The sequence below is a fragment of the Emiliania huxleyi genome (assembly GCF_000372725.1).
Source record: "Emiliania huxleyi CCMP1516 chromosome Unknown EMIHUscaffold_191, whole genome shotgun sequence".
In the NCBI taxonomy this organism is placed as follows: domain Eukaryota; phylum Haptophyta; order Isochrysidales; family Noelaerhabdaceae; genus Emiliania; species Emiliania huxleyi.
Genome location: NW_005200680.1, coordinates 110,646 through 137,148, shown reverse-complemented (window position 1 = coordinate 137,148; position 26,503 = coordinate 110,646). Strand labels below are relative to the sequence as shown.

General features: G+C 65.3%; 9 protein-coding genes across 9 annotated transcripts; 5 read left to right on the top strand and 4 right to left on the bottom strand.

Moving 5' to 3' along the window:
* Positions 1-1,325: 1,325 nt before the first annotated feature.
* On the top strand, positions 1,326-2,723 carry EMIHUDRAFT_233413 (hypothetical protein; the record flags this gene model as incomplete). Its single annotated transcript, XM_005782223.1, has 4 exons — positions 1,326-1,850; positions 1,930-2,040; positions 2,488-2,597; positions 2,675-2,723. The coding sequence occupies 4 exons, from the start codon at positions 1,326-1,328 to the stop codon at positions 2,721-2,723; spliced, it is 795 nt and encodes a 264-aa protein (XP_005782280.1).
* Positions 2,724-2,849: 126 nt separating this feature from the next.
* On the top strand, positions 2,850-4,966 carry EMIHUDRAFT_233412 (hypothetical protein; the record flags this gene model as incomplete). Its single annotated transcript, XM_005782222.1, has 5 exons — positions 2,850-3,197; positions 3,735-3,865; positions 4,052-4,089; positions 4,388-4,467; positions 4,787-4,966. 5 exons carry the CDS (start codon positions 2,850-2,852, stop codon positions 4,964-4,966), a joined length of 777 nt encoding a protein of 258 aa, XP_005782279.1.
* A 464-nt stretch (positions 4,967-5,430) lies between these two features.
* EMIHUDRAFT_113527 (hypothetical protein) lies at positions 5,431-5,847 on the bottom strand (the record flags this gene model as incomplete). Its single annotated transcript, XM_005782221.1, has 1 exon — positions 5,431-5,847. The coding sequence occupies one exon, from the start codon at positions 5,845-5,847 to the stop codon at positions 5,431-5,433; it is 417 nt and encodes a 138-aa protein (XP_005782278.1).
* A 2,924-nt stretch (positions 5,848-8,771) lies between these two features.
* On the bottom strand, positions 8,772-12,765 carry EMIHUDRAFT_468476 (hypothetical protein; the record flags this gene model as incomplete). Its single annotated transcript, XM_005782220.1, has 7 exons — positions 8,772-9,759; positions 9,898-10,362; positions 10,394-10,480; positions 11,138-11,212; positions 11,290-11,364; positions 11,479-11,517; positions 11,794-12,765. 7 exons carry the CDS (start codon positions 12,763-12,765, stop codon positions 9,073-9,075), a joined length of 2,400 nt encoding a protein of 799 aa, XP_005782277.1. The 3' UTR covers positions 8,772-9,072.
* Positions 12,766-13,075: 310 nt separating this feature from the next.
* Positions 13,076-13,809, bottom strand: EMIHUDRAFT_233408 (hypothetical protein; the record flags this gene model as incomplete). Its single annotated transcript, XM_005782219.1, has 2 exons — positions 13,076-13,635; positions 13,746-13,809. The coding sequence occupies 2 exons, from the start codon at positions 13,807-13,809 to the stop codon at positions 13,076-13,078; spliced, it is 624 nt and encodes a 207-aa protein (XP_005782276.1).
* Positions 13,810-16,872: 3,063 nt separating this feature from the next.
* Positions 16,873-17,478, top strand: EMIHUDRAFT_233403 (hypothetical protein; the record flags this gene model as incomplete). Its single annotated transcript, XM_005782218.1, has 1 exon — positions 16,873-17,478. The coding sequence occupies one exon, from the start codon at positions 16,873-16,875 to the stop codon at positions 17,476-17,478; it is 606 nt and encodes a 201-aa protein (XP_005782275.1).
* A 1,803-nt stretch (positions 17,479-19,281) lies between these two features.
* EMIHUDRAFT_442648 (hypothetical protein) lies at positions 19,282-20,711 on the top strand. The gene is made up of 5 exons (XM_005782217.1): positions 19,282-19,370; positions 19,596-19,700; positions 19,951-20,003; positions 20,081-20,204; positions 20,337-20,711. Exons 2-5 carry the CDS (start codon positions 19,641-19,643, stop codon positions 20,571-20,573), a joined length of 474 nt encoding a protein of 157 aa, XP_005782274.1. The 5' UTR covers positions 19,282-19,370; positions 19,596-19,640; the 3' UTR covers positions 20,574-20,711.
* Positions 20,712-23,406: 2,695 nt separating this feature from the next.
* EMIHUDRAFT_365648 (hypothetical protein) lies at positions 23,407-24,395 on the top strand. Its single transcript, XM_005782216.1, has one exon. It carries the CDS (start codon positions 23,536-23,538, stop codon positions 24,103-24,105), a length of 570 nt encoding a protein of 189 aa, XP_005782273.1. The 5' UTR covers positions 23,407-23,535; the 3' UTR covers positions 24,106-24,395.
* A 262-nt stretch (positions 24,396-24,657) lies between these two features.
* On the bottom strand, positions 24,658-25,450 carry EMIHUDRAFT_233398 (hypothetical protein; the record flags this gene model as incomplete). Its single annotated transcript, XM_005782215.1, has 2 exons — positions 24,658-25,032; positions 25,388-25,450. The coding sequence occupies 2 exons, from the start codon at positions 25,448-25,450 to the stop codon at positions 24,658-24,660; spliced, it is 438 nt and encodes a 145-aa protein (XP_005782272.1).
* Between the last annotated feature and the right edge of the window lie 1,053 nt (positions 25,451-26,503).

The window sequence follows — 26,503 nt, the reverse complement described above, 5'->3', positions numbered from 1 at the left end:
ATGCACGAACGCTTGCACTCGTCAATCACGCTCACGCGCGCGCCCGTTTGCACAATGAAGAACGACTCGATCACCCCCAGCACGCAGTCCTCCCGTCGAAGGTAAGAAGCCGCGCCAGTGTACTGCTCAAGCTGCTCTGTCTCCCACCGCACCAACGCGTCTGCGCGCGTCCGCTCGAACACTCCCTGCGCCGCTCGCGGCACAGAGGCCGTCCCAACGCCCAGTGCGTTCAGCGACCTGCCCTGGTACTCCTTGGCACGTTGAGCACGCCGCGCCGCCTCCCGTCCATTGGCGTCGGCATCCCGCAACTGCGCCTTTGCTTCACCACAGTGACCGCACTTCGTTGATCGTGAATCATTGGGCGTCTCGCGTCGGCAGTAGCTGCACTGCCAGTGCGTCAGCCGGCGGTCCATCCGCTTTGTCTTCCTCGCTCGCACCGGCCCGACTCCACCACCACGGCCACCGCCATCGGGCCGACCAATGCCGACTGCACGAGACAAAGGAAGAGTGCCTCCTCCAACGAAACCGCTGATCGGGCCTGCCAACTGCCCCATCCACTGAATGGGTCCGGCGTACAAAGGCACGCTCGCCGCCGCCAGTAGGGGCTGCAGCAGCACCACCTGTACCGCTGCTCTCGGCGAGGCAGCAGGCGGCGGCCGCTGCTCCGGCGACCGCTGCTCCATTCCCAGCGCCGTGTCTCCGCCTCTCCCCATCAACGTCGGCGCGATTAACGGCTGCTCCGGCTGCATCGATGCGTGGCAACACCAACCTGTGGTCAGCTACAACTACCAACCAACCTCTGAAATGGTGCCACAACTGCCATCCCTTCTTGCCCGGCATAGCAAAACCAAGCGGCCGAGTGTACTAGCTCGCAACCGCCCGATTTTTATAATCCTCTACTATTATACTACTAGTACATGGACATGGTCCTTGTTTCTGTTTTTATTTTTCTGCCCACACAGGTCTCTCTCTCTCAGGTACCCAGGTTCCAGCGTTGGAACCCAACATGATGTGCGGTTTTCTTGATCTTGATTCTTGTCACTTGTGCCCCCGAAAAAGGATGGAGTATTCTTTTACTCTTGGGGGGGGAAAGCGGGGAGACCAGTGGTGTATGTATGTAGAAAGATGAACAACAGTCAGGCTCGGACTTGACAGTGGTGTATCTTTTGCCGCCCTCCATCGGCTAGAACCCGAATCCTGCCACAGCGCCGAAAGCTTGTGCCTGGCTCGCTTCGCCCGCCATCGCAAGGGCCCAGGCTGAAACTACGACGATCGCCGCCCGAATTTGGGAGGGTTCCGATCGCGATCGGAGCTCGTCCCCTTACATGACTCTGGAGGGGACGAGCGGCGGGGTGGCGGGGCGGAGTGGCGATTCCCGTCCTGCAGAGCAAGGGTCTTGGAAGGACGATCCGCTCGCCGATCCCTTCCCGCCCAGTTTCGACGGCGCATCCACCTGGCCGGACGCATCCGACGAGCGCGGCGAGCCGGCGCTGGGCTCGCGCGGCGTCACCTTTGCTGACGAGTCGCCTTTGCCGGACCTCGACCGCCCGCCGCTGCCGACCTCGCCAGAGCGCTCTGAAGTTCTCCCGCAGTCGCGGCACGGCAAGAACCTGCGGCGGGCGCTGCGGTGCGGGCTGTGCACCGCCGTCTTCTGCTCGCTCGTCGGCTCCGTCCTCCTCCTCGAGGCTCTCCTCCTCGCGACAGACTCCGTCTCTGCCGGCGGAAGCAACGTGACGCTCGAGTACGCGCGCAAGTCGCTTCGCTCAAAGATGGACAACGTGGTGGTGACGTCGGCGTGCTTCCTCTGCCTGCTCATGCTCGCCGGCCACCAGCTGCGCCGCACCTCGCGCGTGCTGAGGGCGCTCCACCTCCTTGCCTCGGGAGCTGTCCGGGACACGTCCGCGACAAGTCCGAGACATATGTCTGCAGGCGCTCCACCTCCCCGCCTCGGTGCTGGGCGGCTTCGTCGGCTGGGTCTTCTTTGCCTGCGTCGACTTGGTCGCCCCTCCGGGCACCTCCCTCATGGAGGACTGGTTCTCGGTGATTAATAGTTAAAGGATTAAGAATTCGTAATTAGGCACCTCCCTCATGGAGGACTGGTTCTCCGTCGGATGGGACGTCCTCCCTGGCTTTTGCACCAACGTCGTCTTCTGCTGCCTCTTCCTCGGCACCTCCGCCCCACGCCTCGCCGCCTCGCTGTGAACAGCGTCTCTTCACACCTCGGGCTGTGAATAGGCACCTCCGTCCCACGCCTCGCTGACGTCCTCTCCTCGCCTCGCCGGGAGCACCTCATCTACGGCGTCCTACATTATCATACATCATTATCATCTGTTATTATATCTTCTTTTAGGAGCACCTCATCTACGGCGTCCTACATTATCATACATCATTATCATCTGTTATTATATCTTCTTTTAGGAGCACCTCATCTACGGCGTCCTACATTATCATACATCATTATCATCTGTTATTATATATTATTATTAGGAGCACCTCATCTACGGCGTCCTCGTCGTCTTTGGCCAGTACGCCGTCTCGGCGGCACTCACCGCCTCGTACGGCGCCTCCCTACCCCCCTCCTTCGCCGCGGTGATGCCGTACGGGCACGCGGGGGCGGTCCCGTACCCGCCTCCTGCTGCGAGCAGCGCTTCTTCACACCTGCTGGAGTGAGCAGGTACGCCGGCGGCCCCGTCGTCGCCTACGCCATGAAGGACCTCTTCTAATAGTACTATTGTATAAAATAACAATAATATATATATATGATAATTTTTATTTTTTAGGACCTCTTCGTCGACGTCGGCCACTACCCGGATGGCTTCGACCTCTCCCTCGCGGCAGCCATCCTCGGCATGTTCGTCGGCGTCGTCGCGGGCGCCGTCCTCGTCAACGTCGCGCCGCTGGCGAACTCGCTGCACGTCGTCGCGCCGCCGCACCGCCCAAACTCCTCGAGCCGCGCCGAAGAGAGAGGCAGCGCAGGCACGCCTGGCCGGAGGGCGGGGCTGCTGCGGCGCGCGCGCGCGTCGATGACCGAGCTCGTCGCGTTGGCGCCGGAGAGCGACCACTACGCTCCGCACCGGCGGGCACGGCTTCCTGCCGCCGAGCAGACGGTGTCCGTCGAGTCGCTGGACTCGCTGATGTTTCACATCTGCCTCGTGATGCTGGTGATGTTTTGCGGCTACTTGCTGCGCGTCCCGATCGTGCTACTCGAGCTCGCCTTCCCCGCAGGCTCGGCTCTCTCTCTCTCCCTCTCTCTGCCTCTCTCCCTGCCTCTCTCTCTCTCCCTCCCTCTCTCCCTCCCTCTCTCTCTCCCTCTCTCTCTCTCTCTCTCTCTCTCTCTCTCTCTCTCTCTCTCTCTCTCTCTCTCTCTCTCGCCCTCTCTGTCGCCCTCTCGCCCTCTCTCTCTCTCTCTCTGAGTAGAGAGAGATCGCGCGCCAAGTTGCTCCCAGCCCCTTCTTGCTGCTCACGTGTCTCCTCTCCTTGCTTCCGCAACCTCGTTCCTCGAGCATCTCCCCCACATCTCCCCCATATCTCCCCCACATCTCCCCCACATCTCCCCCACATCTCCCCACATCTCGCAGGCTCGTTCCTCGAGCGGTCCAACCTGCTCTCCGTCCTGCCGCTCTTCCTCTTCTGCCTCATCGCCGGGCCCGCGCCTGACCCACCACCCCGCCAGCCTTCTCGCCACCCTTCCCCCTCACACCTGTCCCCGTGCCTGAGTCAGTCTCGCGCTCCAGTCCGTCGTCGACTCGCACTTCACCGACCACCGCTCCGGCAAGTCCTTCATTGACCGCGAGACGATCGTCCGCGTCTCAAACACGGCGCACGGCCTCCTCATCCCCGCCGCCATCTCCCGACATCTCCTCACGTCTCCCCATCTCTCTCCCCAAAGGCGCAGGACCTCCTCATCACCACCGCCATCGCGCGGCTCGGACGATCTGGCCTCCCCCCTGGCGTGACGGGGCTCGATCTCCCGAGATCTCCTCATCTCTCCCCACACATCTCCCCCCATAGGCCTCCCCCCTGGCGTGACGGGGCTCGGGCCCTTCTTCAGCATCATCGCGGAGACGTGGGCGCCCTTCGCGCTCGTCTGTGCTGGCGAGCCACAGCCGAGATCGAGCCGAGATCGAGTCGAGATCGAGCCGAGATTCGGGTCTGCCCCTCCGCTGCCTCGGGCCCACTTCCCCCCCCCCCCCCCTCCCTCCCCCAGCCGGGCTGGTGTGGGGCGTGCTCTCCTTTTGGCTCATCGCGCCGCGCCTGCTGCCCGACCACTGGGCCGAGCGCGCCCTCGTCGAGTTCGGCGTCTCGATCGGGGCTACCTCGACAGGCTCCGCTGCCGCCTAGACACTCCCTAGACACTGCCAGACATGCCCTAGACACCTCCCCACAGGCCTGCTGCTGCTGCGGATGGCGGACCCCAACGACGCCACGCCCGTGCTGCGCGACTTCACGTGCAAGCAGATCTTCCACGTGCTCATCACCGGAGGCGGCTTCTTAATTAGCTGTTAATTAACTGTTAATTAACTGTTAATTAAGAGGTAATCAACTCCACGTGCTCATCACCGGAGGCGGCTTCTTCGACGTCCTCGTCCCGATCCCGCTCTCCGCCTCGACGCAGTCGGCCCTCCCCCTCCTCGTCGTCTCCCTCCTCTCCATCGCCCTCTTCCTCCTCTGCCACCCCGCGGTGCAGCGCGCCTGCCGCCGCCGCCTCACCCGCTCGCCCGCCCGCCGCCAGCTCTCCGCCCCGTCGGCCCGCCGCTCGCCTCGCGAGATCTCGCTCACCCTCGAGGGCCAGCCACGCGTCACCGAAGGCGACATGCGAGCTCACGGCGCCGCGCTCTCGCTTGGAGCAGCCGCCTCGCCGCAGCACGACGCGGAGGCGGGACGGGAGGACTTTAGCGAGGTGGCTGCCCGCCGCTGCGCCTCGGCGCCAGTCGTCGCGTCACCGCCGATACCGCAGGGAGATTGAGCGCGTGGGATACTCTCGAGTGAGTCGTGAGAGAGTTACGTAGAGGACGTCAGAGAGAGTGGAGTTCATACACAAGGCCTTGAGGGAGGAGGCCGCGCCGCCGTGTAGTACGATAGAGGGTATGGAGGGTGAGATGATGGAAGGTAAGGTAAGGTAAGGTAAACGTCTCCACACACACAAAGTGGTGGGGCAAGGGGGGGCGACCCTCGCATCTCCACGCCCGGGACACGGGCAGGAGCCCCACGGCATTCAAAGTGCAAGCACCGGCCCGGTGCCGTGGGTGAGCAACCTGCACCCCACTCCTACTCCTATAACACAACCCCCACAGCGTGGTCGTCTACGTGTTCAGAAACACCAGCGAGGCGAGGGTGAAGGGGTAAGGGGCTGTGTGGGGCTATCTGTGACCATCTAGCCTGGGGGGTAGCAGGAGGGGGGGGCAGAGGGTAAGATATGGGTGAGGCCAGCTACAAGTCGGACGCCCTCCCGTCGTCGGAATAATCCTCGGAGCGGTCAGCGTCCTCGTCGTCGTCCTCGGTCTGCATCGCGTCGCCAGCCGTGAACCTGAACACGGCGTCGGCCGGCGCCGAGGCGCCGGCGGCCGTCATCAGGTGCATGACTATGCGGTCGCGGTATGCCGCATCGATCTCTCCGTGCTCGGCCAGCTCGTTCGCGAGCCAGTCCGAGGCGACGGTCGTCGCCACGGTCCCCTGGGGAACTGTGGCGTACACCTTGCTGGGGCCGCGTCGATACCCGTCGTCCCTCTCCGGGGGCAGCGAGTATTCGACCCCCATTTTGGACCCGGCCTGGCTGCGCGCCTGCGCAGCTGCAGACCGCAGCCCGGCCATCACGTACTGGATGTTCTCGCGCAGCTGCGCCCGCATCGGGGGACGCGACCCACCTACAGTAGAGCAGCCAGGCCCGCGTATACCGGTAATGCGAGACGACATTGACAGTTGGAGCCGCCCGCAGAGCGTTTGAGTGCAGAGCGTTTGAGTGTTGTCGGGCTACGTGCGCATGTGTCGCGGGCGACGCCCGTCCGCAGCTAGCTGACGGGACGTAGCTGACACGTCGTGGTGACGATGATGGCGAGGTGAGCATCACGGTGGAGAGGAGCGTCCCGGCGCTGCCTGGGCTCGCTCGAGTTAGCGGTCTAGGCATGGGCCGGCACGGCAAAAATCTTGCATCAGGGCTTGCTTCAGACGTGAACCTCGAAGAAAACTATCGGCCGTCGGCGAAGGCCGCGCAACTCACGGCAACATGCTCCCTACCACCGGGGCAGCATCTCCGCTGCGACGCCATTTGGCGTGGCCTGTCAGCATCGCCGCGCTTTGCCTTGGTGGCCTATGCTGGACACTAGTCCGGGCCCTTCCATCTCGAGCGCAGGTGCAGGACCTGCCAGAAAAGTGGACCGTCTTTGGTGTGCCGCTCGAGCTCCCTGACTTATCGGGAGACTTGACGCATTCGCGCGATCTGCCAATCAATGCGGCAGACGCCTTGACAGCGACGTGCAAGGCTGGTATCGACAGAGAGTGCGCATCCGTGACGAGTTCGAGCTTTGCCAAATTCATGTGCGTTATTGAGAAGCAGTTCGATACGGATCCAGAACATCGCACTCGGATGCAGCTCAAAGCGATTCCGACTGAGGTTGGCGGCGATTGGAGCGAAATGGACAAGCTCACACGAAACTCCCTTGCTATCCAAGAACCCTCACCGCGCCAGTTCTGTGGCGGACTTTTGCAGGGAGGAGTCTGGGAGGAAAACACAGACGTAGAGGCAATGATTGGCTACATTTTTGGCTTGCCTCTCCCTCTCGAGTGTCCGCTGAGCACAGTGGATCTAGACGTTGAATATTACAAGGACCCTAAGTTTGGGGTCCAGCTGACCGAAATCGAGGAGAAAGGGGAGCTCGACCTTTTCCCGGTGCCGGAAGATTGGACCTGCAACATGCCGACCCTTTATTTTTGCCTCCGACTACAAATGTGGGAAGTCATCATGACCTACACGTACTGGAAGAACGTCACCAGGGCAAACATGTTTGGAATACCAGCGGACAACCCTTTCCACGCCTTTTCGGGCCCACTGAGCAACATCCCTAATTTATACGAATTTTTGTACGAGGGGATGAAGAAGCACGAGGGTTTGTCTGCATTCGCGTACAGACGCGCTGCGTTGCTCTCAGCCTGCTGCAAGTGCGGCGCGATTTACGAGGGGGCAACCTGCGAGATTTCGCCGGCGCCGCCTCCGTCCCCCCCCGCCCTCCCGCCACCTCAACCTCCGCAACCGCAACCGCCACAACCTGCTCACCCAACTGTCGGGAATTGGCTCAAAGGCCATCTCGAGAACATGTTCCATCACGATGGCCTCTTTGGACGCTGACTTTGGACGGCACATCTGCATGCACTTGTGGGCTCTTTCATGCTCCTTCCTTCCCACGTCTTGTGGGCGGAGCCGACGCGTGCTGGAGCTCAGCTGCCTCCTCGCTGCCGCTGCCCGGAATTCTTTTACTTGTTCTCGATTTCGAAAACTCTCTCTCATCTTCTCTCACAGCAGCTCGACACAGGCAGGCGCGGACTGGCACTAACACACCGGGTGGTACTAACACAGGCACACCACCGGACTCCGGAGCCGCCTAAGCGACTAATAGAGTTAAGACGGAGGACGGACGGCAATCAAGTAATATATTCCAAAACCCGGACGTGCCTCCACCGGCACGCCGCTTCCGACAGGGTGATGGAAGGTTCGACGCACCCCCGGACTGGGCAGAGAGATTTGTTTTCAGTTGAATTATTGGACTTGATGTTGTTAAATTCTTTGTTTTGGTATGTTGTTGGCAAACCAAGACACAGAGCTCACAAAGGATCACAGTGGGAGGAAAGCGGCGAGTTGCAATTCCAGGGGTCGTTGTGGCGGGCCACCCTGTCCAGAAAGCATGGATCCGATCTGGAGGCGATAAATTCTTTTGTGCTGTGAGAGAGAGTTCCGTTGTTTCAATTCTTTTGTGAGAGAGGCTTGGACGTACATCGATCTTCGCGTTTTTGCGTCGCAAATCCATCCCCGCCGGGGCGTAGTCGGGACTGTTGAGACGACGACGCAGCAATGTACAGGTACAGGCGTGGGGTATCCGGCGTGACGTTTCTCGCTGTCTGCGCTAACTCGGTGGCAGCTTCTCCTCGGAATGCCCTCGCAATCGCCTCGGTTGGGGGGTCCCCCACCAGAGACAATCTCGAGCCCTCTGCGTGCGGCATCAGCCATCACGAGCCCCGGTGTGAGCTTGCAGACCCAAGATAAGTGCGGTCTGGGACGGCTCAGGCGTGCTACTGATGGGCCTGGGCCAGGAGGGCGACAGAGAAGGCGAGGTGGTGAGCTGAGAGGCTGGAGCGTCCGCGTGTGACCTTGTCGCGATGCAACTTGCAAGATAGTGCCATGAAGCGTTGTTTGCGGCTATTGCTCAAAGCCGGGGCGTAGTCGGGGCCGTTGAGACGACGACTGCAGCAATGTACATGGTACAGGCGTGGGGTATCCGGCGTGACGTTTCTCGCTGTCTGCGCTAACTCGGTGGCAGCTTCTCCTCGGAATGCCCTCGCAATCGCCTCGGTTGGGGGGTCCCCCACCAGAGACAATCTCGAGCCCTCTGCGTGCGGCATCAGCCATCACGAGCCCCGGTGTGAGCTTGCAGACCCAAGGTAAGTGCGGTCTGGGACGGCTCAGACGTGCTACTGATGGGCCTGGGCCAGAAGGGCGACAGAGAAGGCGAGGTGGTGAGCTGAGAGAGCAGGAAATAGCGCTTCGTGGCACTTGCATCGCGACAAGGCGTCACAAGCGGACGCTCCAGCCTCTGTGAGTCTCCAGACTCCAACCGGCAAAAGCCCGCCCCCCACCCCCACCCCCCGGACAGAAAAGCCCTCATGCACACCGAACCGTAATTGTAATCGTACTCCTCCAGTCCGCCCGCCGCCTCCCGGATGTCACTGTACCGTTTGTGAGTCGTACATGCCAAGCGCCGACACGCGGTCGGGGGTCGGGTGGCGGGCGTTCTGCGGTACTCTTCATGTAAGCGGGCCCCGGAGGGCCCCTAGGGAAGGAGGCGGGGAGCCTGCCCCCCTCCGTCACGCCTCTCCAAAGATCTGGACGAGGAGGAAGTCCGCCTGCTGCACCAAGCCAGCGGTCGGCTCGATGCCGAGGGCCGCGTGGGCGTCGCGCACCAGCTTGACCAGCCCGCCGCCCGGGGGGAGGGAGAGGGCCGCCCGGATCCGCTCAACCTTTTGCGGAAGCGTCTCTGCGGCCGGGGCGGCGGGCGGCCGGCCGGCCGGCGGGGCGGCGGCGGCCGGGCGGGGCGGGGCGACTGGAGGCGCGCGGGCCGGCGCCGGCGAGACTGGGTACGGGCTGGCGCTGGAGAAGGGAGAGCCGGAGAAGGGCGAGTAGGGCGGAGGCGGAGGCAGCGGCGGCGGCAGCGGCGGCGGCTCCTGTGCAGCCAGCTGGGCCTGCAGCTCCGTGGCCTGCCTCTCCTTGACCAGCCTCGCCATCGCCTCGGCGCGCGCCACCGCCGCCGCCGCCTCGGCAGCCTCGCGTGCCGCCGCCTCTTCCCGCAGCTGCGCCTCCCGCGCCGCGACGGCCGCCCTCGCCGCCGCCTCCCTCGCCGCCGCCTCCCTCGCCGCCGCCTCCCTCGCCGCCGCCTCCCTCGCCGCCGCCTCCCTCGCCGCCGCCTCCCGCGCCGCCGCCTCCCGCGCCGCCGCCTCCCGCGCCGCCGCCTCCGGACGCGCCTTCCCCAGCCCGAGCTCGCCGGCGGCACGCGCCTAATTAAGAGTTCATTAAGAGTTAATCAAGAGTTCATTAGCCCGAGCTCGCCGCCGGCACGCGCCTCGTCCCAGAAGAGCCAGTTGCCTGCGTCACACGGCGCCGGCGGGAAGAGCTCAGAGGGAGGCGTCTCGGACGTGGTGGCGCGGGTCGGGGAGCGGCGGCTGCACACCTTTGACGACGACGGTGCCGCGCTGCGAGAGTGCGTAGAGGGCCTTGCTCACCCCCGAGCTGGACACGGCCTGCAGCGCCTCCCTGGTCTGCGGCCAGCCGCGCGCGTCCGCGCCGTACGACTGGAGGAGGAGGCGCAGCAGCGGCACCCCTTCTCCCTCGCCCCCCCTCGGCTCTCCTCCCCGGTGCTTTCCGCCCGCTCCGCTGGAGACCACCGGGCTGGAGAGCACCGGGTTGGCAACCGGCTCCTTGGCCGGGTCCGCGCCAGGCGCGAACGCGGCGGGGTCGGGCGGGGCGGCACCCGGGGGCGCGGCGCTGCGCGGCAGGACACGGTGCGCGTGCAGCGTCAGGAACTTCCCAAACGCGCCGTGCTTCGCCTTGATCCTGGCGTTGAGCGCGGGGAACGTGGTCCCGAACCGGCCGCCGAGCACCTACCGGAAGGGTCCGAGAAGCTTCCTGCACGGCTCCGGACTCGTCGCCAGCCCAGGCCGCCGCCGCCGCCTTCTGCCACTCCTCAAAGTCGTGCGGCGGGCTGCCGTCGCCGCGCGCCTATCGGAAGGTTCCGAGAAGGGTCGGGGAAGGCTCCAGTCGTGCGGCGCCTTAGCCGTCGCCTCGCGCCGCTCGCTCGATGCGGCGGCCTTACATCTCGGCTATACCCCGGCTACACCCCGGCTATGCCTCGGCTATGCCTCGGCTATGCCTCGGCTACATCTCGGCTATATATCTCGGCTACACCTCGGCTGTATCTCAGCTCTATCTCGCGCCGCTCGCTCGGCGATGCGTTGTGCGTCGGCGCGGAGCAGCGCCACCGCCCGCCCCACCGCCCCCTCCTCTCCCTCGGCCGCAATCTCGTCGTCGAGGCCGCGAGGAGGCTCGGTCAGGGCGGGGTAGGGGCCTGGGGCGGAGGGGTCAGGGGGAAGGGGTCAGGGGGAAGGGGTCAGGGGGAAGGGGTCAGGGGGAAGGGGTCAGGGGGAAGGGGTCAGGGGGAAGGGGTCAGGGGAAGGGGTCAGGGGAAGGGGTCAGGGGGAAGGGGTCAGGGGGAAGGGGTCAGGGGGAAGGGGTCGGGGGGAAGGGTCTGCAAGCCTCCGCAGAGGGGGGCCGCGCGCCGGAGAGTGGGCGCCTCCTCCGCCTCTGATCTCGGCGCATCTCGGCGCATCTCGGCTGCATCTCACCTCGCGAGATCAGCGCCTCCTCCGCCTCATCGACCGTCCCGCCGCTCGCAGTCAGAGCAGCCACGCACGCGGCTCGCGGCGCGCCGGTGAGCAAGTGCAGCTCCTCCACCTACGGGAGGGAGAGGTCCGAGAAGCTTCGCGGAAAGGTCCGCTCCTCGCCGACCTCCCGCCGCAGCTCCCCCCCACCGCTTCCCTCCTCCGGGGCCGCAGCCGCAGCAGCGTGTGGATCTCCTCCTCCTCCGCGGACCCCTTGCCGCTCGCCTACAGGCGGCGCCTCGCCGAAGGGTCCGTGGAAAAGGCGCACTCCTCCTCCGCCCGAGAGCAGTGTTGCGGTGTCGCCGCCGCCGCGCGCAAGTCGTCCACCCGCCTCCACACCCACCGCTCGCACTCGTCCGCCTCGCGCTCGGAGCATGCCTAGACAGTTCCTAGACAGTTCCTAGACAGTTCCTAGACAGTTCCTCGCACTCGTCCGCCTCGCGCTCGGAGCACGCCTTGATCGAGAGCCTCTGCAGCTCGTCGCCCGCCTTTGGCTTCCCCACGGAGATGGAGGCGCACCCCTCCTGCTGCAGACTCTTGATCGCCTCCCCTCCCTTGCCTATCAGCCCTCCCACCAGCTTCACCTACCGATCACCACCCACAGGAGCCTCAGCCGAGCCTCAAAGACTTGCCCGCCACACACCGCCCCCACACCGGAACGGAGACGGTGCGCCGACACGCAGCCTCCTCCTTCCTCCGCGCGATCTCCGCCGCCGCCGCCGCCCTCGCCTCCGCCGCCGCCGCCTCCGCCGCCTCCGCCGCCGCCGCCTCCGCCGCCGCCGCCTCCCTCGCCGCCGCCTCCCTCGCCCGTTGCTCTCGCGCCGCCTCTTCGCGCGCGGCAGCGACACGAGCCGCCTCGCGCCGAGCCGCCTCCTTGCGCGCCGCAGCCAGCCGCGCCGCCGCCAGCCGCGCCGCCGCCCCGCGCCAGACGCGCTGAAGCGTCGCCGCCGCCGCGGGCCCGTCGCGCGCGAGCCGCGCCGCCGCCTCTGCCGCCGCGGCGTCCGCCGCAGCCTTCGCCTCTGCGGCGGCGGCGGCCTTTGCGAGCGCAATTCTCTCGCGCCGAGCCTCGACCTGGGCCTTGCGCTCCGCATCACGCACCGCCGCCGCCGCCGCCCTCTCCGCCTTTTCCCTCTCCTTGGCCTCCTTTTTCAGCCGCTTGGCCTCGCCCAGGCCCGCGCTCGCCGCCGCCTCCGCGTCCTGGAGCGCTTTCTGCGCGAGGTCCGCCCGCCGACGCGCTCTTTCTGCCGCCTCGGCCGCGGCCGCGTCGGCACGCTCCTTGTCTTCCTCGTCCTCCTCCTCTTCTGGATCGTTTTCATCGTCGTTCCCGGAGGATCGTGCCTCCTTACTGTTGGAGCCCCTCTTTCCAGCCTCACCCGGGAGCTCCTTTTTGGTCTCCCAGTGGATGTGCTGCTCCACCCACCGCCCAGGTACCCAGGACTCGTCGAGCTCCTTGAGAGCAAAGACGGTCGCGGAGAGATGCTCCTCGAGCTTCTTCAATTTCTGCGCGCCGCCCTTCGCTTGGCCCTTGTCCGTCATGGCGCACACTTGAGCCTTGCCGAATGATAGCTCCTCTTTGAGCCGGGAGATCTCGGCCTGCTTCTCTTCTTCCGTCCCTTCGAACGTCATTGCCGCCGCTGATTAGAAGAAGCTCTGGAGCTCTCGGCAGTCCACGATGAGCACGGTTTGACCGGCCTCGGTTTTCTTCTTTCCCCGTAGTCCGAGCCGGACTTTTGTTCGCCTTCGTGTGTGTGTGTGTGTGTGTGTGTGTGTGTGTGTGTGTGTGTGTGTGTGTGTGTGTGTGTGTGTGTGTGTGTGTGTGTGTGTGTGTGTGTGTGTGTGTGTGGAGGCAACCGATGCGAGTCGACTGGTGTGTGTCGTCGTGGTTTCGTATCATCAAGAATACTCACTCATTCCTGTTATCTATTTTGTGGGTAAGCTAGCACTCGTGACTCCTCGAGCGCGGCGGAGGCGGCCACGGCGCCGACTCCATCGTGACCCCGCACAGCTCCCGCATGGGGCGAAGCGGGGACGCGGGCGGCGACGGCGAGCCACACACGGACGCGGCCGGCCGCCGGTCCGCGATGCGTTGCTCCGCCGCCAGTCGGGCGTGCCTCTCCCCCTCTGCCGCGCTCAGCGCCGCCTCGCACCTCCTCTCCGCCTCGTGGCGCCGCGCCTCGGCGACGGCCCGCAGCGACTCGGACTGGCGGTAAGAGCTCAACAGCGCCTCGTACGCTGCGCGCAGCTCACGCTCCTCGCATCGCTGCCGCTGGAGCGCCTCCAACGCCGCAGCGCTGCTCAGGCGTTGCGAGGCGAGGTGCTCCTCGAGCAGCTGCCGAGCCGACACGGCGGCGGCGCGCTCTTCGCGGAGCGCGTGCGCCTCTCGCTGCAGCTCGTCGGTGGTGGCCGTGGCGGCACTGGTGCTGCTCGCAGTCTTTGAGCTCCTGGCAGACTGGGCACTCGAGCCCAGGAATGAGGCCGGGGTCGGCGCTGCAATGCCTAGAGCGCATCGCTGATGAGCCCTCAGAGGGGTTTCGGGTCGCCCTGTGAGGACGGCCGAAGTACTTGCCTCTGACGAGTCTCAGCTAATGGGGGTTGTTGGGCGAAACGAGCGTTCATTATCCGATCAATTATTTCGGTTTTGGATGAGCGGATGGTTGCCGACTTGAGCATTGCACAGCGACCGCTCATTAACGGTTTCGGGCGGCGCCTCCGGCGCACACCAGCAATAATAATTGTCCGAGCCTGACTGTTCTTCACCTTCCTACCACAACACACACACATTGACTTGCGTTGCCATGGTAGGACGCGCCTGAATGGTGACGGCAAAGCAACCCGAAATTGCTCCCGAACCCAGTCACCGTGGCCCAACTCCGAGTGTTGCCGCATGGGGTCAAAAGCCTGCACGGAAATCTACAGACCCCAGAAAAAAGAGATGTTACGACGAAACTCCCTCGCACTCCACAACACTATTAAAATCCCTGTGTGGTGGCGGCGTGCCGTTCTCCCATCCCTCCCTCGCCGCCGTCTCACCCTCCAGCGCGCTTGCGTCCGTAGGCGAGTGGGCCGTCCTGAAGCGCTACCGCGAGTGGAGAAACCTCCGCCTACTCCTCGAGCAGTCCTCGCCCTCCGTGCGGCGCGCCGCGCCCCTCTTCCCGCCACGCGAGCTGCTGGCGTGTGCAAGCTGTGCCGCCGACCCGGACATGGCCAACGTCCGAGCGAGGCGGCTCGCCGAGTGGCTGCGGGAGGCGCTCATCCTCCTCCCCCCGAGCGCGCGCTTCCCGGAGCTCGACCCGGCGCATCCCAACGCCCTGTCGGTCTGAGGGAGCCTGAGAGATTGAGGGAGGGGTGCGGGGGCGAAAGTTGCTAGTTGGATTGGGGGGTTGCGAAAGCGCCCCTCGGGCGTTGACTGCGTGATCAGGTCTGCTATCGATAAGTCGCGCGTACATCGAGGCGGATAGCGTGGAGAGGCACGTGCCGTGGCCGCTCTCTGTTGTGAGGGTGTCGTCGCTCGCCCGGGGGGAAGCGTGAGCGGAGGAGCGCGCGCGCAGCCGGAGCGTCGCGTGCGCGATAAAGCCGCACACCGAGAAAGAGAGAAACGTGCGCGGCCCACCGGCACCAGGTGCGACTTCCTCTTGTCGCGTGCACTGTTGGGAAGTGTCAAGGTATTGCACAAAAATATGGACAGCACGCCAGACGGGAGACTGTCGCAACAACAGAAGCGCAGGCTACGGCCCGCTCATGAAGAAAGAAAACTTGGCAGCAGCACTATGTTACCTGCCGAGCCTCTGCTTGTCCAGCCGAACGGCCTCGCGCATCGCCTGTGTGCATCGGGCACTCGGTGAGAGGGTTGCACGCCGACGGTCGGGTGTATGGGCTGAGCCGCAGGCGCCTGTCGCTCCTGTACCTGCCAGTGGTGCACCCAGCCAATGATTACTGCCGACCCGACGCAGACGATCGCGAGGCCGCGCACGCCGCGCGACGCCATTCTGCCGCGCGATAACGACGCCTCGGCCGCTCGGCGATAGACGGGGCGCGATCGACCGCGAGGGAGGCGTGGTCGGGAAAAAAAACGCCAACCAGCTTTTCGGGCAGCGAAGCACGTGAGTCGGCCCCGTAGGCGCGGTAGAGCGATTCAGGACTACCGCTACCGTTCACACCTCGCTGCGCCTTTACCGCTACCGCCAGAGGCCGCCCGCTGTTTACCGCTACCGCTAGACCCCACTCACTCAGTCACTTATAGCTGCAGCCGGCCTAGTCGACTTCACGTTTGCGAGGAAATAGAATATTCCTGGGCCGAAAAAAGAAAAAGAATAAAAAAGCAGAGTGCATGACGGATAACTGGTGTATGAAGCCTCGAAGGCCCTTTAAAAGAGAAAACAATCAACCCGGAGAGTAAAAGAAAGCGATCTGCGGTCCGAGATCGAGTCTGAGACTTAGCCGCGGCGGCTGCGCTGCGCTTGCAACTCAGCCTGATAGCCCGAAATCGTGCGCTTGCGACCCGTGCTCGACGTGTCGGCTGCACGTGCCGCCTCTGCGCCGCGCCGCACAGCGCGCTCCTCCTCAACCCGTCGCAGCTGCTCCGCCTCACGTGCGAGCTGCGCCTCGGCGGTCTGATCAGTGGCTTCCTGCTGCAGTCCCCGCAGCCGGAGGAGCGTCTCGTCAGCCAGGCGCAATATTGGGAGAGGCTTGCTCTCGTGCCCGTCGTTCTCGCCCGTCTCTTCGAGTTCGATTGCACACAGGATTGAGTCGCAGCGACGGCATGCCAAGCGAGTAGCCGTCGCTCCTCTTGAGCCGCCTTGCCCGAACGCAGTGCACACCCTTCGCACACATGATTCGCGTGCCGTCGGAGGAGAAGCCGGTCGTCAACGCGAGCTTGCTGACTGCGAACGCCGTGAGCGATCTGAGCGTCCACGTGCCGCCATTGTGCCGCTCGGGAATCAAGCAACGCACGGGCGGGATGCTCCCGGAATTGTGCAACTCGGGCGCAGCGACCCCAGGCTTCCCACAAAACCGGGCCGAGGTCATTGCCTTACCCGGCACGAGGTGGATCATCAACTGCGCCTTCTTCTCGCTCGTAGCCACGCCTCGCGGGGCTCAGGCTCCGGCTCCGGCTCCGGTTGCGCCGATGCCGCCGCCGGCGACGCTCTTGGCTGGAGCTGCGGCTGTGATGCTGCCGGTCGTTGTGCCGGTCGCTGCGCCGGCCACGCGATGAGCTGCGGCTGCGCTGCCGCCGGTCGTCGTATCGCCCGCCGCGTCGGCCGCCGCGTCCCTCATCGCGCCCATCATCGCGCCGATCACCCCGCCGATCATACCGCGAATCACGGCTGCGGCTGCGGCTGCGGCTGCGGCCGTCGTGACGTTGCGACCCGCCCGACGGCGACCCGCGGCCGCTCGGCATTTGCTCACGCACCGCGGACGGTAGGGTCCAGCAGCGAGCGGAGCGAGCGAAGCGCTGACGGCAAGAGGCCGACGCTCACGGGGGCCGAAGGCTCGCCGGCCGTCTGTAACCGTCGGGGCTACTAGGAACGGACAGCCAGCCGAGGGCTGCTGGCCGTCCCTGTTACCGCTACCTCCGCCGCCCGCGGGCCGGATTACCGCTACCGCTTCACACCCGCGGGTCCCCTACCGCTACCACTAACCGCGCCTACGGGGCCGACGTGAGGCGTCGTCTGCACTCGCCAGCAGCCCAAGCAGGCCGACAGCCCGGCTCAGCCACCTCGTGCAGCGGCGCGCATGAACCTCATCGAGACCAAGTGGTTGGTCTCTGGTTCCGCGTTCATCGTCCTGCTCGTCCGTCGCGATGCGGCGACCGTCACCTTCCTGTGCGGCGCGATCGGCAACGCCCTGCTCAGCAAGGTGCTCAAGCGGCTCATCAACGCTGCTCGCCCGGCTGGCGCACGGCTCTCGGATCCGGGCATGCCGTCCTCTCACGCGCAGAGCCTCTCTTACTTTGCAGTCTTCTTGGCGCTCGGCGCGGAGACCTGGGAAGCAACGCTGCCGCCGCGACTGCTTCACCTTTCGCGGCCACTTATGCTGCTTTCGCCACCGCTGCTACGGCACGCGGGCGCCGCGCTCTCCCTCGCGCTCGGCGCTGCGCTCACCGCCCTGCGCGTACGCGCCGGCCTGCACACGCCCGCGCAGTGCGCCGTCGGCGCAGCAATCGGCGGGCTCAACGGCGCCTGCTGTTTCTTTACGATGCCGGCGTGCGTCCTGGCGCTGCAGGCGCTGCAGGCGCGCCACCCGGTCGCGCTCGTGGGCGGCGTCCTTCTGCTTGGCGCGGCGGTGGTCGGCAGCGTGGAGCGCACCCTCGCCGCGCGGATGAAGGATAAGAAGACGTGAGCTGTCTCATGTGATGCGAGAGTGCAGAGCAGGGGACCAGGGGAGGGGCCCGTGCGTGTGTGGTGAGTGAAACAGTTAATTGGAGGACGTCCAGTGGTCCCCGGCATGTGCCATGTCGCTCCCTGGCGGCTCCCGGGGCGGCCCCAGAAGAGTCCACGTGTCGCAGACCGTGGTCCTGGCGTTTCGGGCGTCGCTGTCTCCCCAGCCAGCGCCCTCGGTGATTTCTTTTGCCTCGGCTCTGGGCAATGCCGCGCCGCCAGCCGGTTGAGCGATCGGTGGACGCCAACGAGGAGCCGGCGCAGTCCTACCTCGACAATTTCCTCAACCGCGTGACCGAGGAGACGGACTTGCCGTCCGAGCTGAAGACGGCGCTGAAGCAGCTGCGCGACCTCGACACGCAGGTGCGGCGCCTCCTCGCCGCGCGCTGCGTGTGGCACGCGCGCGGTTATCCGTCGTGCGCGGCTGGCGCTGCCTCATTTCCCGACTCGAGCCTCCCGCACCGCCTGCCTAGGCGCAAGAGCTCTACGAGAAGATGCAGAAGCAGAGCAAGAACTACATTGCGCGCGCCAAGCGGTCGGTCCAGTCCGGGCAGGCCCCGGACGAGGAGTTGCTGCACAAGGCGCGCGGGTGGCCCAGCCACACACACGCGGTGCACACGCTCGAAGGGGCGATGGCGGCCGGCTGAGGGTTTGACGCGTGTGTTGTGCAAAAGGTCACCGCGAGTTGGGTGGCATCTCGGGGCACCTCGGGGCATCTCGGGTCACCTCGGGTCACCTCGGGTCACCTCGGGTCATCTGGTGGTAGGCGAGAAAGCTGCACCGCGAGCTGCTCCAGATCGACGAGCAGAAGAAGGACATCGCGGAAGCCAGCCACGCTTCGATCTGCAAGCACCTGGCACACTGCGAGGGGGAGCTGCAGCAGTTTGCCGAGGAGCGCCTACGCAGGCAGGGAGGGAGGGAGGGAGGGGAGAGCAACACACGCCCCCGTCTCGGCCCCCGCAGGAGCTGAAGGCGAAGGGGCAGCTCAAGGACCCGTCAAAGCTCGTCGTCCACTCCGCTGCCCCGAACGCGCCGCCGCTCTCCGCCGCTGCAGAAGCCGCCTGCTCGAGCTCGGCTGCTGCGGCGTCCTCCCTGCTCACCGGCATCCTCCCCCCCCCCCTGGGAATCCCCCCCCCCCCCCCTGCCCCCCCGCCTCCATCGCCCGCCGCCTTGCATGACTGGGGGAGACCGTGATCCCCTCCCACCGGCCCCCCCCCCGCCCCCCCCCCCCCCTCCTTGCCCTGCCCCGCCCTCCCCTGCCCTCCTCCCCTCCAACCCCCCCCCACCCCCCAAAACGCCCCCAACCCCCCACCATCCCAAACCCCCCACCCCCACCCCCCCACCCCCCCAGGCCTAGCGCCCGCCCTCTCCGCCGCCGCCTCGCTCGCCCTCGACGGCCCGTCCGCCGCTCCCCCTCTCGCGCGGCAGCGGCAGAGGCAGCCGTCAGTGCTGGTCCGAGAAGCTGCAGACGCTGCGCTGGGAGCGGCGGCGCCCCCGCCGAGAGACCGCTCGGGATCGAAGAACCGCGGCCGAGGCCGCAAGGTGCGTCGGAGGCGGAGGGAGCGGCGGCGTGCACGTTGCAGATGCGCCCCCACAAGTCCACGCCACGCTCTGCAGGTATCAAAGGCAGAGGAGCAGCGGAGGGCGCAGCAGCAGCAGCAGCAGCAGCAGCAGCAGCAGCAGCAGGAGGAGGAGGAGGAGCAAGCATCGGGTCTCAGTTTCGGCGGCGCCTTTGGCTTCGACCCCTTCGCGGCGTGCGGCGGCGGCGGCGGAGGCGGAGGCTTCGCTCCGGCGCCGTTTGTGCCTCCTCCCCACGTCTACCCCGACGCAGCGTTGCCGCTGGCGTCGCGCGAGGTTTGCAATGACTGCCGAGAGTACCCGAGAGTACCCGAGAGTACCCGAGATTACCCGAGGGGCGCCAGGACTGCCGCAGCGCCCGGCGACACCGTCCGCGACACGTCCACGACACACCCACGACACGCACACGACACGCCCACGACACGCCCACGACACGTCCACGACACACCCACGACACGCACACGACACGCCTACGACACACCCACGACACGTGTCCCGCAGGAGTCGCACCGGCCGCTCTGCGGCGCTGTCCCGCAGCCGGCAGACATGGTGCTCGTGGAGAAGACAAAGGTGGCGGCTCGCATGTCCGGGGGGCTCAAGGGGCAGGCGCGCCTCCTCTCTCCCCCTCTCTCAGCCATCTCTCCCCCTCTCTCAAGGGGCAGGCGCGCCGGGGACGGGCCGGGCTGACGGCAGGGCTGGGCTGGGAGAGGGTTGGGCAGGGGGAGGGCGGGGCAGGGAGAGGGCGGGCGTGGCTGGCGGGCGTGGCTGGGGAAGGGCTAACCCCCTCTCCCCGGGCGCCTAACCCACCCTCCCCTCCCCTCCCCCCCCCCTCTCTTCCCCTTCCCTCACCTCTCAGGCGGACGAGTGGATCCTCGCCGTAGTGCAGAGGTACAACGCGTCCACGCAAAAGTGCGCACGCACGCACGCACGCACGCACCCCCCCCCCCCTCCCCGATCCCGACAGCGCCGTCTCCGGCCCGCGCCAGGTACGTCGTCCTCGACGTCGACGCCGGGGACGAGGGCGGGCTGATGGGGGCTCCGGCCGCCTCGAAGCAGCACACGGCGCCCGCGCAGAGCCCGTGGTTGCACTCCTTTGATCCGCGGGCTGTAGTGCGGGATGACCCGGTCGTAGGTCCCCGCCAAGTACGTCATCGCCCTCCCGACCTCGGCGCCGCCACGCCCGCAGCGCGAGCGCGCCCCCTCTCGCCGCGCGCCGAGGGGTGGCGAGGTGTTTCGGAATAGGAGCCGACGGCGTACTCGCACTACAACGAGTTTAAGGCCGGCTCGAGCGTGCTCGCCCTCTACCCGGACACGACTTGCTTCTACAAGGCGTACGTCGCCACGCCGCCCTCGCAGAGCAACCCGAACCCCTCCCACCGGCGCGACTACATGATCGAGTTCGAGGACGAGAACGAGGTGACCGGCCGCTCCGAGCCGATGCGCGTCCCTCAAAAGTACACGCTGAGGCTGCCGATGTGAAAAAGTAGAGCGGCAGAAATGAGGTTGAGCTAAGAGCGGGGCACGCGGTCGGCGTTGGGGACGGCGTCTAGCTCCACAGCGGCGACACCGCACTTCTAATCTTTTATTAGAGTAACAAACACGTTGTGTTGCGTTATTTTTGTTCGCATGTGCGTATGCGTAGCGACGGCGCGGGCCGGGCGGGCGGGCCAGCCCCCCCAGGGGGTACGCTAGACAGCGCGCCCAAAATCCACCAGTCAGATTAGGACGCTGTCTACCCTCTTGCCTCTACCGGGCTGGCACGGCTGGTGACCCGTCACCCGACGTTGACTGCGGACTGGGCCCCCCCTGCCCCCCGGCGCAGTGCGTTGCAAGCGCTTCATGCCGCCGCTCTCTCTATGCGTATAAGAAAGTGGGGTGCGCACGACTGCGAGCGCCGAGAGTCCCGAGAGGATGTGGAGATGTCCCCAGCTGCCGCCACCGACCAGTCACGTTGTGGGCGTAAGGTAGTCAGGTGGCAACAGCCGTGACCTCCTTCCCAACGCCGCCGCTGCTGCTCTGGGCTTGGAACTCGTCTAGCTCCGTGCGCAGGTACTCTTTGCATTTTTTGGTCAGCGTTAGCCGCACATACAGCAGCGCTGCGCCTGGTGAGGAGAGGGCTGGTGGTTACATCGTGAAGACGTTTGACAGTGCCACGGACGGCGTCGGCGCGCCAACGCTCAAGAACGGGATGAAGGCGATCAGATCCAAGAACGACTTGGTCACGGCGCACTGACAACCGAGCGTGAGCAGGCCAAAGATTACGGTGAGGTCCTTGAACACATCGATCATGTCCTCTGTCGTGGCGGACATCCCAATGTACCAGAGCTGCGCCTCAAGCGACGGCATCCAAAAGGACATCTGCGTGTACATGACCGAGGAAAGGATGACCGAGAGGACGGAAAGGGTGACGCAGGTGAAGTCTGCGAGGAAGGACGTCACGTCGGCCACGTCCTCCACCTCCCACGTCCTCCACGGCTTGTCGCTGTCTAAGATCGCATGGATATCGAGGAGCACGGTGTCCTCGGCGTACGCCATTGGGTACCTAAAGGACGTGTCATGAACGTCATGGACGTGCCAGCACCGTGTCCTCACATCCCACGCAAAACGGGCGCATGATCGAGAGGATGAGGGCCGCCACGACACCCGTGTTGAGGAGCTGGTCCTTGCTCGAGTCAACGAGCCGCTGTGCACTATCGAGGTCGCTGTCCTGGGCCATGGGCAGGGGCCGCGCGTTGGTGCTGGTCCTTGCTCGAGTCCATGGAGCCGAGGTTGCTGGGAGATGAGAGGGGAGCAGGGAGCGCTGTGGCGACGCTCACCTCGAGCTCCCCATCGCCGTCGGGATCGATGCGCGCCAGCGTGAGGAGCAACGCCACTTGCGCACAGCCCCCCAGTGCGTGAACACTATCCCTCTTCTGCGGCAACAGTTGGGCAAGAAGATGAGGCGGGTGTGCTGCTCGCAAAGGGTGGGTGCTTTGGGCGGTGGCCGCGCGCCTCGCTACTTTTGCGGAGCGTCTCCCTCGCGTCCCGTGCGATCCCCGCAATGCCACGCAGCTTGGCCACCTTGCTCTCGCTACTGGTTTTCTGCGAGGTGTCCATTCCGCGGTGGGTGGGGGTAGAAGTCAACGGAATGGGCCGACGATGGACGGACGACGACGACGTGCTTTCCACTTGTGTAGTGATCTGTGATCTGTGAGGGTCCGCCCGCAGGCGCATTTTGTATACCGAGGCGGTGCCCGGTGCCGAACCTGTCGGACCTTGAGACAGCGTTGTAGATCCCTGGGCGAGGGTGATGGCGTCCCCGTCGGGAAGGGCTGTCTGGCGGAGGAGAGCAACCAGGTGCCCGGCGGCGTCCCGCCACATCCGGATGACCTCTCCTCGTTGTGCCAGTCAGCCCCGTTGGAGGTAGGCCGCTCGTCTAGCCAATCAGCCTTAAGCGAGCGGCCTGGCCGTTGGAATGGCCGGGTGGAGAGACGTACCCGACGACACCACTCTTGAGGCAATCGTTCGTGCAATATGCATTGTATGATGGGAAGGCGGCGTACACGTCGTCGAGGGTGAGAATAACGCTCTTGACGGCTCGGTTGTCGTGGTTCGGGCCTACTTTTTCGTTCGAGGTTCGCTTCTTGCTTCCCGCTTTGCCGATGACGCATCTTCCTCGCGTATCTGGGGCCCCTGACCTGTAACGATAGACGTCGCCGACATCGTCGGGGTTGGTTGCTGGCCCTGGCGCACCGACCTTACCGGCGAACTTCGCCCGTGCCTTGTCAGTAAGGAGCGGGAGCGGGTCCCAATTGCTTCCGCTGGCCAGGCCGCCTGTCATGACCATCCGGACGCGCCCGAGCATCTCCGACTTGGTCCGCTCCTTACCGCCCTCGCGGAGATGGTTGATGGTTACCATCTTGGATAGGATCTGGAAGGCGACGTAGAGCCCCGCGTCCGGGGTGTTGATGTGATCGCGCAGGAGCGTGGCGCCGTGGTAGAGCATGCCGTAGTACTCCCGACGCGCTCTCTTCGGTGGGCGGCGGCGACGGACGGTGTCCAGCTGCGCGAGAAGGCGTGGGTGGTTGGCCCAGGGGAGGAGCCACTCGTAGGAGTATCTGACGCCGGGGCTCGAGATGAAGTATTGCGAGCCGCGGGCGTGGAACGCCGCCTTGCGCGCTGCGTCGGACGAGACCTTGGCGCGTCGGCGTGCTTCGGCGCTGGTGGCGGCGGAGCTCCCGTCGTCGCCCGCTGCCCTCTTGGCCCTCGCCTTTGCGACCGCAGCCAGCCTAAGAAAAAGAATGTCACGGCCGCGCGGTCCGGAGGAGTGATGCGAGCGCCCTCGCGCGGCGGCCGTCTGCTAGCCGCCGCGACGCGGAGCATCTCATCGCCGCCGAAGATCCGCAGCGTCGCTGACGCTGCGTCCCACGGGCTAGGCGGCCCGCCGCCGGCGAAGCAAAGGATGGATCTTGCGTCGACCCCGAATGTGCTGATCACGTCCTCGGGCCTGAACAGTGCCCAAGCCATTCGCGACCTGACCGCCGCGGTGTACGATGCCGGCGGCTCGATCGCGGCGAGCAAGAAGGTTGTGCTGGGCTCTCACTACTCCTTGCTAATGGCGCTGTGGCTGCCCGAGGCGACGCCGGCGTCGGCCGCCGCCACGCTCTCCAAGACGCTGGAGGCTCACGTCGCCGGGGGCGCGTCGCTCTCGGTCGTGCCGCTCGAGAGCGCGGGCGGCGGGGCGGAGGACGCCACCGTGACGAGGCGGCTGAAGATCGAGTGCCCTCAGAAGCCGGGCATCGTGCTGACCGTCACGCAGCTGCTGCAGGATCACGGCGCGGTGACATCTCAGATGGAGGCGGGCACCAGCGCCCGGGAGGGGGCGATCTGGTTCGAGATCGAGTGCCTCGTCGAGCTGCCCGAGAGCGTGGTTGAGGAGGTCGGCGCACAGCTCGCGTTTTGGTCGGACGGCGCCGGCGCGAAGCTGCTGTTTGACGCATCGCCCTTCCGGGCGCCGCTCGAGGCGGCCTGACAACGGCGCGCCGCGCCGCTTACCGTGCGATGTTTGCGCTGTGTACTCCTTAGCGGCCGAGTACTCCTTCGTGCTCCCGCCTCGCTCGCTACTGTTCTCGCCGCGTCTCGCATGTCTCGCATAGTACCGGAGCTTGCATGCGAATGCGGCACATGCAGCTCGCAATCCGCTGTTCTCTATCTCTGGTCGCGTTTTTGTGTGCAGCCCCCCCGTCAGCGGTCAGGGAAGGGTTGTCGAACACGCGAAGATCGAAGTGTCGTGTGAGCGTATTCTCACGTTCCATCCGACTCGTTTCGGTCTTTTTGTGTCTCATGCCTCGATGATGCGCATCTCGCCATGCTCGCGTGCTCCCAACCGCAACGTACATCTAACGACATATGTGTCGATGTGTGTGTGTGTGTGTGTGTGTGTGTGTGTGTGTGTGTGTGTGTGTGTGTGTATGTGTGTGTATGTGTATGTGTGTGTGTGTGTGTGTGCGTGCGTGTTGCGTGTGTATGCATGTGTGTGTGTTTGCGGGCCGCCGACGCTATTGACAACCGTGTTGCGCGCGGCTTAGTCCTCTCCCTCGAGGTCGTCGGTGATATCCACGGTCGCGCCGAACTTCTCGCGCAGGCGCTCGAAGAAGCTCACGGCCCCGTCCTCATAGCCGTCGGGGCCGGCGTGCAGGATGGCAGACAGCAGCGGCCCACCCTCCTTGTCAAGCAGCCTGACGATGTGCAGGGCCTTGCCGTCCGGCTTCTCCTTGCTGACGAACGACGCGGAAGCAACCTCCTTGAGGCGGACATGGCACTCGAAGCTGTCACCCACCGACACCGTGGCGAGCGCACCCTTGGGTGTCTCCGAGACGCGCAGCTCCTCGAACGCACCCACCGCCTCGAGTATCGCGCCTTCTCCTTGGACCACGAAGCGGCACGGCCCCAGGAACTCCTACAGTCCAAGGCTCGCGGTGAACGCTCGGCGGCAGCCGCACCGCCCATGCGATGGTGTGGCGCCAGGTCGGAAAGGAAGTGTTTCGCTCCAACCGACATGTCGCAGGTAAACCGCGGTGCTACCCGCGGCGCGAGCGGCAGGAGGAGTGACGCTGGGAGCGTAGCAGAGACCAGGAGTGCAGTCATCGCGCAGAGTTGCGCGCAAGAGACCGTGGGGCTTCGGAGAGGTCGATTTGCTCCGCGCGGAAGAAAAAAACCGCGGAGTGTGTGTGGGTGTGGTTGTGGGTGGTTTTTGTAAAACTCACATAAAAAAGGAGGGGGGAGGAGGACAGGGTCCACACCTGCACGCGGACCAGATGGGGAGAAAAGAAACTTGCTCGCCAGTTATATGTCGCTTTCTTTTTCGCTGCCGGCATGAGCGCCCTTTTGCTCCCCGACGAGCTGGCCAAGGGCGACCTGTGCTCACGGCCCTGCTCGACGCGCGGCTCGACCGCGCTCCGGGTTTCCCCTAGGCCCTAGCAGCAGAACGCCCCAACCTCTACTCGGAGCTAGTAAACACCCGACATGGACACGTGACGACACACACTCCCACTCGGCGACGGCGTCGCCACTCAGGATCCCTCCGCACGGTCTCCTTGCCCCCGTTCGCGTTCCGGCTTCCGGGGGGGCTCCCCTCTCCTCTCGGTCCTTCCTCCCGATGGTCAGGATAACGGCTCGGAAGGGCTAAATCGTGCAGAAATCGACTTGTTCGATGACGACGGCCCCTGAGGGGGCCGTCTGCTGTGTCCTTTCTGGTGCACTTGGAGCACTTGGAGTGCAGTCGGCAGCCTCACTCACATCCAGGGACCAGGGCCGGGGAGCTAAGGTGGCCCACAAATTCTTTTACTTTTTTGCCCTTGCAGGAGTTGTTCAGGCGGCTCCTGTGGTGTACCTGTGTTAGTGCCAGTGCGCGCCAGTCCCGTGCCCACAGTGTTGTGCGAGGGAGTCATTGTAAAATTCTTTTGACCGCGCAAGATATAAAGGGTGTAGTGCTCCACGCACCGTCGCACTAGGGTGTACCATGTGGAAGACGGCTAGTGCTAGTCCCCCATCGGGAGGACGACCCCGGCTAGTCGCCGACCACACCCACAAAGAATTTTACAAAGAACCCTGCACAAAGACCGCAGGGCGGGGAGGACCTTGGAGCACTTGGAGTGCAGTTAGCAGCCTCACATCCAGGGCCGGGGAGCTAAGAAGCGCACCCAGCGGGCCGGATGATCGGGATTGGGTTACGGGCTAGAGAGCCCTAGCCCCGGGGGTGCGCGGTCGCAGGGCCATAACACGTCTCCGAGGGATAGTTCCGTGTACCGGGTTACCCCTTAACTGCAGAACGCACCCTCTTCCTCGACCGTGGGGGGGTGCGCGTTCGCAGGGCCATAACACGGGTCTCCGAGGGTTGGTTCTGCGCTCCAGGGTTCCCCCAGCGGCGG

Excerpts from the sequence above, each read along its gene's own strand:
- EMIHUDRAFT_442648 (XM_005782217.1), top strand. The coding sequence starts at position 19,641 with ATGGTGCTCGTGGAGAAGACAAAGGTGGCGGCTCGCATGTCCGGGGGG. Across the intron at positions 20,004-20,080 it reads TACAACGCGTCCACGCAAAA|GTACGTCGTCCTCGACGTCG; the intron begins GTGCGCACGCAC and ends GGCCCGCGCCAG. Across the intron at positions 20,205-20,336 it reads CCTTTGATCCGCGGGCTGTA|GAGCCGACGGCGTACTCGCA; the intron begins GTGCGGGATGAC and ends GTTTCGGAATAG.
- EMIHUDRAFT_365648 (XM_005782216.1), top strand. The coding sequence starts at position 23,536 with ATGGATCTTGCGTCGACCCCGAATGTGCTGATCACGTCCTCGGGCCTG.